The 12,259-nt window shown below is 39.7% G+C and overlaps 1 protein-coding gene across 3 annotated transcripts in view; it reads right to left on the reverse strand.

Annotated features, from left to right (window-relative positions):
• Nucleotides 1-12,259, reverse strand: part of Sgce (sarcoglycan epsilon) — a 76,689-nt gene that overhangs the window by 8,962 nt on the left and 55,468 nt on the right. For 2 of the 3 annotated variants that reach the window (XM_028779153.1, XM_028779154.1), the window contains exons 7-9: nucleotides 11,461-11,672; nucleotides 10,490-10,516; nucleotides 9,620-9,808 (exon numbers count right to left, since the gene is read on the reverse strand). In XM_028779153.1, coding sequence (XP_028634986.1) covers nucleotides 9,620-9,808; nucleotides 10,490-10,516; nucleotides 11,461-11,672 — 428 coding nt within the window. The remainder of the gene's footprint in view (nucleotides 1-9,619; nucleotides 9,809-10,489; nucleotides 10,517-11,460; nucleotides 11,673-12,259) is intronic. The other variant, XM_028779152.1, reaches the window with a different exon arrangement.

A 12,259-nucleotide genomic window follows, 5' to 3' on the forward strand; every position in this document is an offset into this window, starting at 1 on the left:
GGAGAGAGAGAGAGAGTGAGAGAGAGAGAGAGAGAGAGAGAGAGCGACCTACCCCCTATTTGAAACAAAATCCATTGGGCAGAAAGGGGCGGGGGGACTTGATGGGCTTGCAGTTGTCTTTTCTACTGGTGATACATGTTACAAAAAGTGTGTCTGTGTGTGTTTGTGGCCCTACACATGTGCCAATGCACGGGTGTGGTCAGAAGTCAACCTGCAGGTGTCAGTTTCTTCTTCCACTATGTGGGTGATAAGGACTGAACAAAGGTTATTTATGCTTGGCAGCAGGTACTTTTAGCTCCTAAATCATCTCATTGGCCCTTTAAAAAAAAAAAACCATAGAGTAAATACATATTACTCTTAAGAGTGAGAAAAAGATTCCATATGAATGTATTAAATGTTGACATATTTTATTTAAAAAAATAACACCTTAGGAACCACGTCTTTGGAGTCTGGGGAAACGGCTCAATGGATTAGTCTCTTGCTGGACAAACATGATATCAGAATTCAGATTCCCAGCACCCACGTAAATGCCAGGTGAGTGTGGTCTGCCCATAACTCCAGCTCTAGGGAGACAGAGACAAGGGGCTCCCCCTGGAGAGGCAGAGGTTTAGGGATCAGTTCCTTCTGCTTTTGACTGAGACTCTGCCTCCCTGAACAAGGTAGAGAGTTTCCAAGGAACATTCCTTGTATTACCCTTGAGTCTTCCACAGACACATATGCGTTCATGTACCCACATAAGGGCCATGCACTCACATATGGGAACATGCATGTGCATGTACCACATGCAGATATGGTGCAGAAAATAAAAATAAACAGGACTGCTTCTACATGTTTTTACTCGCTAAGCACTTCCAAATTGGGTGATAATTAGGTCATTTAGTATGCATTCAGATGTGCCGACTGCCATTATATTTTTCTGCATATGTATGGTATTTTGTTGCTCCAAATTGCTTTATTAGTAAGAGCCATCCTAGTTTGTTAATGACTCTAAGAAACACGAAATCATTTTTGAATGAATATATGCAGAATTGAGATACTTACAAAGACTCAGGTAACAGGCACACATTTATTAACATGTTAACATTTATTAACATTAATATTTAACATGTATTTAACATGTATTAAATTCTATATCAAATTTTTATATTGTTATTAGTTTGTGAAAACATACAGTTTAGATTGTAGGCGGAATAAATCCTGGAGTTAACCTTTTGAATGCAGTAAGGAGTGTCCACGTGCTTTGTTTCTCTTTAGTACTGCAATTCCGTAGCTGAAATCATACAGAGAACTCTGATGTACCAAAAATGAACAAAGGAGCTGGGAATCTTGCCTCCCCTGATTTCTTTGCCTCACATGAAGTCCTAAAACATGTCTAGGACCCCTCCAAGACACAGCGTCTGAAAACCCCTCACCTAAATCACTCCCGGAAGGCAAAATTCTTACGTTCCAAGTATAGGGGCTAGGGCGATGGCTCAGTGAGTCAGGTGTTTGTCATGGAAGTATGCAGACCAGAGTTCAGATCCGCCGAACCTACGTAATATGCTGGCTGGGTATGTCAGCTATTACTCAAGGCTTGGAGACAGGGGATGGAGACTAAGAATGTGTGAAGGAAATTGGCCTACCCCACACTAAGCACCAGGTTCCAAGAAACACCCTGCCTCAACCTATGATAGAGATCAATTTAAAAAGATGTTCCATGTCAGCCGTGGGCCTAAACACACATATTCATATACACCCCCCCCCCAGAAACACACACAGGCGTACACATACCATACACATTTAAAAAAATTACATGATAGAAGTAGAAAATAGCACCTACTATCTGAATACTGTTTAAAGCCTCCAGTGGTTTTGCTTGCTTGCTTGCTTGCTTGCTTGCTTGTTTGTTTGTTTGTTTTGAACAGGTTCTTGCTTACTATGTAAATCAGGCTAGCCCCCCAACTCATAGAGATCTACCTGCTTCAGTTGAGTGCTGGGATTAAAGAATTATGCCTAGCCTAAACTCATAACCTTTTCTAAACGCCTTCAAGTGATTAAATAAACATAAGTTCCACTTAAAATATTGTTAAGGAAATAACACAATCCATTCTCACCCAGGTTAAGGAAATTATTTAATAATTTTCCACAACGGTTACATCCTGTTTTACTATTAAGTTTTAGCTTATGTGGCTTAGGGGATGTTTCTTTTGGTTGGTTGGTTTGTTTTGAAGTTTACAGACTGTTGGTTTTCTTCATGAAGGTAAAAGAATTGATTTAGAAGCCATAAAGAGTCCAGCTGTGCATTTAACAATGGAAAAACCCAAGACCTTTATTACACAAGTCAAAATGCAATTATATGCAGCCCCCCGGAGAGGAGGATGGGGAGGAGCCTCCTTTCAGCTCCTCAGGCATAACTGACAGGGTCCCCGTCTGCATTGAAACCCGCTCTAACACTTTCCCTACATCCTGACACACACACTTCCTCCTTCTCCATTAGCTCCAGGCACACAGAAACCTAAACAACAAATACTTCACCCAATACACGTCAGCAAAATTTGCAAGGAAAAGAGGGGAAAAGCCAGAATTGAAGTGTTCTGGAACAGGAAGTGCTTAGTCAAAAAACACCAATTTTTCAAAAGCTGTAGACAAAGGGTACCCTAAACTCAAAAATCAATGTTTGGATAAGGCCTTTGGACCCCCACACCCTTGTTGGGCCCCACAGCACATTCTTCAATAAAATATTATTTAAAAAATCAGTGGTCAAAGTCAATCCAGGCCTGTCATTTCCTGGAACTTAACTTTGGCTACATTGTCAAAGTCACAATGGTCTTGGATGGGTGATGAACAGTTGTTGGTTGAAGAACAGATACACTTATAAGACAGCTAGAAGAGGTACATGAGAAAGCCATTTGTATACTTGAGTTAGTCTGGGGATTTAAAATGACCCACACTGCATCTGGCTACGTCTGAATGATGTTGACGCTCCCCTAAGCCTGCAAACAAAACGTTAGATGAGTTATATTAAAAGGGCTCACATGTTCAAATAGGTTAAACAACAACAGAAAGTTGAGCTACTTGTGGGGGTACAGATCTGTGTGAACAAGTGGGAAAGCTGAAGCGGGGGGATTGTGGGTTAGAGGCCAGCCTGGGATATTCAGCACTTTCCAGCCCACTTGGTCTATATAGGTCGTGTGTGCCACCTACAGTAGAGGTGCTGCTAAGAGTCCTGTTGCTGGCATACTGAATCCCATGCCTCCAACTCACGGTGCTGGGAATGTGCTGAGGAGAGAGCAGTGGGGGACACGGGAGCCTGTCCAATGTGTGAAGAAAACGGGCCCCTAAAAGCAACTGGGCAGGAGAGTGGCACAGATTTCAAACAGAGCACCTATAATCCTTCAAAGAAAGGCCCTTTGTGAAGTCATAAGAGTCTTTAGAGTAATTAAGCTATTAATGGACTTATGGAAAGGTTAAAATATGTAAGCTGCTTCATTCTACAGAAAGCCAAGAGAAACGGTAATTCTCTGAATTATTGGCATGAATTATTTCCCAATTTTATTGCCATTAATTACCTACATCTAAATAGAAACGTGTGCAAATCAGTCATTGCACGAGCTTCATTCTTTCAGAAAGCCAAGGTAATAATTCGCACATTAGTAGATAAATGACTTGGAGGACACAATTCCTTGTTGTTTGTACAACTGTTCCAAGGTGATTCACGCTGTCGGCTCCCTGTACAGTAAGTCTATGCGGAAGGTGGGTGATTATCAACCAATTATTTTGTTACTTGTTCGAAGACTTAGAAAACAAAATGATTTGCATAAAGACACAGAATCTACACAGAGCTGGGGCAGGGGCTCAGAGAATCAGGAAATTGGAAGAGGAGAGTAAGGGAGTGGTCATACAGAGCCTGGCTACACTGGTAAGGACTTAAAGGTGAACAGAATAATTTTAAATAAAATCAACATTATATTTTATATGCTATGTAAAGGAGGAAGCAGAATTCTCCATCTGCTTCTTTTCTTTAGTTTTCCCCATTTGCTTGTGTAAGGTCAGGACCAAATCCATACGGCTTTAACCTGATGCAGTAGAGGGCTACAGAACCCAGATCCACCAAGGTCAGTCAGTCCGTCACTCGGCTCAGCAGTACCCTTGGCAGCTGACAGTCCTTGTCAACAGGAACACCAACGTCTTGGCCTACTGAAACAGTCATTTTCAACCGACAGCTACTTTCATTAAAACTTATTTTTTATATGTAGAATTTTACCTTGAACTTGATTTTCATAATTACTGAAGAGAAGGCACATGAAAAATAGTCAAATAAAAGCTAAAATTAAGCCGGGCGGTGGTGGTGCACGCCTTTAATCCCAGCACTTGGGAGGCAGAGGCAGGCGGATTTCCGAGTTCGAGAGTTCGAGGCTAGCCTGGTCTACAGAGTGAGTTCCAGGACAGCCAGGGCTACACAGAGAAACCCTGTCTCGAAAAACCAAAAAAAAAAGAATAAAAGCTAAAATTAGTTTACTAGCTTTAATTATAGACTTAATTGCACTTTTAGTTGTTGATTTACAAAAAGATTTAGGCATGGCCTTACCTCCCGTTTGAGGGGCACTCAATTAATTATCCTGGATTAGACGTTAGGTTTAGGGTGATGAATATGGACAAGTTTTGCATGGCCAGTTAAAAATGTTACAGGGAAATGTCTGGGGCATCTTCCCATGTTGTACATTACATAAAAGTCCTCCAGGAGCCGGGCGGTGGTGGCGCACACCTTTAATCCCAGCACTTAGGAGGCAGAGGCAGGCGGATTTCTGAGTTCAAGGCCAGCCTGGTCTACAGAGTGAGTTCCAGGACAGCCAGAGCTACACAGAGAAGCCCTGTCTCAAAAAAACAAAAAACAAAAAAACCCCAAAAAACAAAAAAACGGAAGTACATCATCCCCCTGAAAAGTAATATAGCTCCTAAACACTTTAAAAGACATCGATGTGTTTCTAGAAAATTCAATATTTGAGGTCCTCCAGTCAATACTTGCTTCTCAAGGCATAAGACTATATATTGACTACATTTCCTAAGGAATTTGTACCCTTTTATTTATTTTAGTTTTTCAAGGTTCAACGTTTTTCTCTCTCATTTGGCCACTGTTTTCAAGTCAGTACCAATGACTCACTTCCCCTACAGCTTTTCTTTCTTTCGAGCAGCTGAAGAATTTAATGAAATGTCCAAATGGCTAGCTGCAGAGACTCACAAACAGCTCAAAGCTTACAGATAAAATCCACCAGCCCTCCCACTTCAGGATCCCACCCAAGCCCCTTGGGGGACTAGAAAAAACAACTGCCTTTTAAAACACCAGGTGGGAGAATGCAGGTGCCATCAGAACCGGTTGCACCCGGTCAGAAAGGCCTGGAGGCTGTGCAATTCCCAGTCTTGGGACCTGCACTTTCACCTGCCTCCAAAGCCTTGATTGAGGGCTGGTCTCGGCATTTCAAAACCCCTGCTGGGAGCCCGGGCTCCCGGTGGTTTGGAGATGGCCTTGGATTGTCTTTCAATTCAAGGACAAAAAATTCTGTGACTCAGAACTTAACTTTGTATAAAGAGTACACCTTCTAGAGTTTTGGCTAAGCCTCTAGTTAAAAGCATCACCCCAATTTCCATGAGTCTTTAGGTCAAGGTGATTTATATTTAAGGGTTACTTCAAAATGTGATTTCCAGAACTAAAATGTGTTAAAAGGGCTGCTGATGGGGGTGGGAGGCGTAACAATAGAAATGAATGTATTCACTGAGAGACACAAACTATGAAGGAAGGAAGTTGTGACCCGCCTAGGTAATAAAAGACTAGGGACCACTCCCCCTAGACATTCAGCTATTCTCTACACTATCAGGCAATCAATCAGACTCTGGTAAGTCTCAGAAACAGCCCAGAGCAGAGGAAGCCAAGGAAACAAGGTGACCTTAGTACAAGGCCCTTAATAAAATGTTGGAAGAGAAAAGGGACCTGAGTACCTATGAAATGTCCACAGTCTAGGTAATAGCCAAGCACCATCATTAAGAACCTCACCATGGTCACAAGTGAAGATGGTACCTCGAGGTCTTTTTTTTTTTTTTTTTGGTTAGGTTTTTCGAGACAGGGTTTCTCTGTATAGCCCTGGCTGTCCTGGAACTCACTCTGTAGACCAGGCTGTCCTTGAACTCAGAAATCCGCCTGCCTCTGCCTCCCAAGTGCTGGGATTAAAGGCGTACACCACCACCGCCTGGCCTCCAAGGTCCTTCTAAGCCAAGATCAAATTAAAGTGATCTAGCTTTTCACCACCTGACAATATCACCACGTGTTTGTATTGTCTCTGTATTGAAAGGTAAAAGGAGCTGTGTTCTACATGTTCCCCTTTTCTGAGCATGTGACATGCCTCCCAGTCCTATCCCTTCCTCTTTTAAAGTCCTGGTGCCGTGCCTGAAACCTGGCTCAGAGATACCATTGAGGTCAACAGCCACACACAATCTATCCAAAGTAGCTATCAGAAATGGTGACTACTCTAGTCCCAGGCTGGACTCATGTATCTTTGTTGTTGCTGTCTTATATTTATCACATACAATGATCATGCTTATTCTTTATTTTTTAAACTAGTTTATGGTGTTAGTCTGGAGCCCAGTGAAGTATTGTGGAAAAAAAAAAAAGAAAGAAAAAATAATATATGTCTAGGTACGAGATACCTGTGGCAGCCCTTAGTTACATATCGATATTATAAGCTTTCTATATCTCTCAAGTGGATTGACTTGGTTAAAAGACCAATTATTTTTTTTTATTCAGCCTTGAAGGAAAGCTTTGAGTAGTCCTGTCTTACTTAGAAGCTCATGTAAGTGTTTGGGCATATTGCTTTTGTTGAATATTTCTGCTATCAAATCTGAGGAAGAAACATGAAATGCTGTAGCTGATCAAACTCTTTATGAAAGATGGCTTAGCACACGTCTGTGTGAGGCTGAAACACTAGCCCTATCACAAAGGCCTAATGAGGAAACACAAAACAGTATTATCCAAGCACACACCTGGCCACAGGACCACAAGCTTGCTCAGATAAATTTCACCTTCATCTTGAAAATCCTGTTCCATCCAAATGACCAAAATATTTATGTGTCTGTTTGATGCTAAAATAAAACTTTAAAAAAAAACAATTGTTTTCAGTTAAAGTGTAAAAGTTGAAATTCTGTAATAAATAATGTGTTGATGAATCTGACACAATAAATCCCCTATTATCTGGCATAGTTAGAAAATGAGGTTAATCACATATTCTGGCTTATAGGGAGTTACCATAGAGACCGTGCACATATTATCCATTTCCAAGAATAAAAGAAAGATAATATACACTCAACACCGAAACGACACCGAATGTAATTTAATTTTCCTCTGATGAGTCAGGCACACTTGATGATCCCACAGTGCCTCGGAACAATCACTGTGAACATCATCAATTATCTATGGACCCTATTTATTCAGAAGTGTTAGTTAATGGAGCTTTTCCATTAGCAGAAATAGGAATAATAGAAAGGTTTTTCCAGACTTCAAAACACATATATGTTGAAATTGTTGCAAGTTCAATGTAATAACCTATTGTATTTGCAAAGCGCTTATCTGCATAATGGTGGTCTCAGGCTCTGGGAAGGCCTGAGAAGAGTAGATACATAAACTAGACAGAAAATTTTGTTTTGTTTAATATATCAATGTAAAATCCTGGACCCAAGAAAATCAATTTTTTTAAGGAGATGATTTTATTCTCAACATACATGACTAGAGAGGATGTCTTTAAAAGTGGCCGCAGCCTTTCAAGTCTCGTTTACACTTTCCTAACTTAGCCTCACTGTGTTATACACATCCAAGATGCTCAACTCACCATAGTATCTAACTGCTGTATTCTAAAGTTCTAAAGCATTTCCAGACCTGTGCTCTCTGAAAAAATTAGCCATTCTCACCCTTACGCAGAGATTCCAGACGAATCCCGTGACATAGCTCAGAGGATAAAGACACTTGCCACAGAGGCTAATGACCTAAATTAGATTCCTAGGACCCACATGGCAGAACGAGACAAACAACTTCTATAGTTTGTCCCTGACCACTGCGTAAGGACTATAGCATGCAGCCCTCCTAGGATAATAAGTGCACAAAATTGAACCAAACAAACTCCGATTTCCAAGTACACTTACTAACTTTAAGTTTTGAAGAGTATGAGCACTTCTTTGGCAAGCTACACAATGTAGGAAACAAGTACACAGCCTTGGCCTATAAAACCCTAAGTAGATGATGTTGGAAATTTAAGAAAACATTCACAATTACGTTATATTTTCAAAAGTATTTTGGGTAAATGCATGGAGGCTGTTTACACTGTTCTACGTAATTACAGTTTAATCTTATTTAACGTATACATTTTTACATAATGATAAATAAGCACTCTCAACAGAAAAAATATGTTCAACATGGTTGTCAGATAAAGTTGTGTGTGTGTGTGTGTGTGTACCTGAAGGAGTGAGGGACAGAAGAACAGAGAGATTTTTCTGCATTTCCATTCCATTTACTTTAAAATTAGGAAGGAGCAGAAAAATACAATTGTGACTTCTTGTTCTCAGGGTAACTCAACTTAGCCCATTTTAATAATACAAGGTAAAAAAAAAGAAAGAAAGAGAAAAAAAGAGCTATATTCTAAAGGAATGACAGTTTTGCCTACCACTTCATATATCAAAATTCTAGTTTCTAAACATATACAATCCTTCATCATCTTTTCCCATACATATTCAAGAAAGTTCCCTTCCTGGCTTCCTAACCACTGTCTCTAAAGTACAAAAGATTGATTATAATTAAATGTATATTCATCTGGACATGGTGGAACACGCCTGTTTCCAGCACTTGGAGGCTGGAGTAGAACCAGAAGCTTAAGGCCAGCCTGGGCTACATGAAACCCTGCCTTAAAAGAACAAAACCAAACAAAAATAATTGTAGTGTGTTCAGAGCCCAAACAGAACTGCTTATTTTACATATAAACCAATCATAGAGAAAGAAAGGAAACAGGAACTTAAAAATCATTTATACAGAAGAAACAAAAATAGTTTAGCTTATACAGGTCTGTGGTAGTTAAAGAAAAAAAAAAGGTTAACTAAACCAAACTCATCATCTCTCTCTTTTTTTTTTTTTTTGGTTTTTCGAGACAGGGTTTCTCTGTATAGCCCGGGCTGTCCTGGAACTCACTCTGTAGACCAGGCTGGCCTTGAACTCAGAAATCCGCCTGCCTCTGCCTCCCAAGTGCTGGGATTAAAGGTGTGTGCCACCACCGCCCGGCTCATCATCTCTTAAAAGCAATGAAATTGTCATATTTTAGCCTCTGCCTGTCTTTTCAGAATGACTTATCTTAGGACCAACATTTGGGTTGTTATCAGTGTCAACTTCTCACATATTGATATTGATGTATTTTTATGACTAAAGGAGAAAAAAAAAAACAACAAAACTTTGAACTAATTCTATTACATATCTGTCAAGTGATGATACTTTGATACGGTGTTCTCCAATAATGAATGAACAAAACCAGTAACAGCTCAATGCTATGGTTAGGACAGATACTGGTAAAATCCCCATGCATGCTGGCAATGGTGCTTCAACATGGATACTCACTGCTGTGTCTGCATCAGCGGCATGTTGGTGCTGTCGTAGTTGTCTGTGTGCATGGGAGGTATGATCTCCCCAGTCACAGGGTGGAACACGGGGAGTGTAGACAGGGGCCATGCAATCTCTCTGTTTTTGGACATGTCTCGGAGCTCCTTGGTAGATTTCTGAATAGAACTGTGGTGGACAAGTTGGATACTACATAAAAGAAGAAATAAAACAACATGTATTTAAAATGATGTACTAGCCCAAATAAGTCGCCTATTTGAAAAGGTCACTTTTTTTTCTTTAAAGATAAGACATTATTGCTTTTGGGGCGCGGGGGTGTTCTATAAACTAGCTCAGAATCATATACATCTCATATACCTTTATGTAAGTCTCAAGTTAAAAACTCAGCTAGGAAGTACTATGTTAATATTAAAGCCTGAGTCATAAACTAGTTACCTATTTATTTTCTATGATTAAGAGAAAACTAAGATAGCTTTTTATATTATTGCTTCTGGTGGGGGCATTTATAAATACTCATGGGAGTTTCATTTTATGGTAGGTTATTACTGAAGATTCAGGAAAACATATGTGAAAGGCCTTGTCATCTGTCCTCTGGTTTATAGAAATGCAGATTGGGAGATCACATACTATAAATGGCATGTTAATATTCTGAATCTGAAATGGTTTAGGTTTAATGTTTACCTAGATTACCTTAGGTTTTGAGCCCTTTTTATTTTTTAGTGTCTACCCAGCCTAAACATCTCTATTTAGAAAGCAGCTTTCAAGTTTGTGAAGTCAGCTGTGAGCGATGGTGAAAGAAACAAGAGCATGATGGGTAACCGAGAAGCGACACACAATGAGAAAGAAAATAACAGGAAAGAAGACACTTACTCTGGGGTTTGCATGTTTCTCTTTTCCCTAGAAACAAAACAAAATTTATGAATTAAATAATAGCATTGATATTCGGAACATTAAGACTCTATGCTCATGGGCTCCTGTGGGATGTGGCAATGCTGATGTTGAGACTCAAAGGCAAGCAGGCAGCAGCATTTGCCACCAGGGTTATATATTACTTGGATGAGTACACATATAGTAATGGAATACTGATGAGAGACACACAGAAAAATGGAAAAAAATGGAGATTAAGAATCAAGCTCTTGATTGAAATAAACTCTATGACATAATGAAATCAGGCTACATGAAGAATGGAGAATTTGTTACTTGCTGCTTTATGAGGGTTTTGAGCCTTTGCTTTGTTACTCTGACTTCCAAGTAATCTCGGGAGATTATCTTAATTGACATAGATGTCCTGAAAGTACTAACTATTCATGAAGGGAAGACTCATTACTCAAATGATATCTTATTTTCATTAATTTACTCCTGGGTTATTTTTTTTTAATATATTTTAAACATTTAGATTGTGTCACCCTGTTTGACAGCAGAATGACTTCAAGAAGAATTCTGACCCTCAGTTTTCATCACACTGACTAAGACAATTTATTTATTTAAATGTAATTACCATGTCAATAGACTCCTGTCTCTGCTCACACATGATGGCTTGCATAACCACGGTGTGGTGTCTAGCCTCAATTATTCTTGGGACTGTTTTTCCATCATGAATTTATACCTAGCCTTAATCATTTCTGAATAAAGTAATTTTGGCCCCTAATTTGGTTTGCTAGACTCACAACTACTTTAATTCATTTTTAAAGGAATAAAGTACTGCTGTTTGATCTAAACAAAGTTTCAATTCATTTACAGTGTGTTTTATGAACTGGATGCAACTTTGTTTTTAATGGACGCGTCTATATCACTGTCTTAGCGGGCTTGCCAATTCTTGATTAGCGTTTGAAAGTACTCACACTCCTTCCCGTCGGCAGCACATGATATAAGCGAGTATTAGGAAAAGCACTAGTGCTACCGCTGAGGGCACAGCCAGGGTAACGAGGAAATCCGTGTAATAGTCTCGGCTTTTCAAAGAATCCGAAGGGGGCTTGTACTCCCCGCCATCCGGCAAAATGCCCTCGCCACGAACCACTTCCTGATAGGTGGACACTTGCTTTGTTTTATCAACCTGATATAAAAGAAGACAATTGCACATCAAATTAATTGCTACCAACATACTAGATTTTAAGATCTAGATATACCAAAACAGTCTTTGACAAATTACCTTCAAAAGAAGATTAGTTTTCCAGTTACTTTATCATTCTGATTTGTTATTCTTTATTGGAGCTAGGGGAAAGTATGAATAAATGTAGTAAATACTTTCTCTTGGCCTGTCTTCCCTATCCTTCTTGCTTGCATAAGCACATACATGCCCGAGTGTATTCAAGACGTGTGTGTGTGTGTGTGTGTGTGTGTGTGTGTGTGTGTGTGTTTACTTGCTGGTTGCAAAGCAGAAGTTGTTGATATTGGTATGTAAATTTCTTGTGAGCAGCATCTAGTGCAAAATGTTTAGCAAACTGGCTGGTAAGCTAGTGTACCGGGATGGTTTGTAAGGTTAGTAGAATAGAAAAAGGGGAAATACAAAAAGAAAAGACAATTTCTAGTGTCCAACTCCATCTTTCTTCAAAGTGGCTGACATTAATTTTAGGAAAAAGAGCAGAACACAGACCCCACCCAACGGTGTAAGTATACTACATTTTATTGTATTTTATGCAC

Source organism: Grammomys surdaster, unplaced genomic scaffold, assembly GCF_004785775.1.
Source record: "Grammomys surdaster isolate TR1022 unplaced genomic scaffold, NIH_TR_1.0 345, whole genome shotgun sequence".
In the NCBI taxonomy this organism is placed as follows: domain Eukaryota; kingdom Metazoa; phylum Chordata; class Mammalia; order Rodentia; family Muridae; genus Grammomys; species Grammomys surdaster.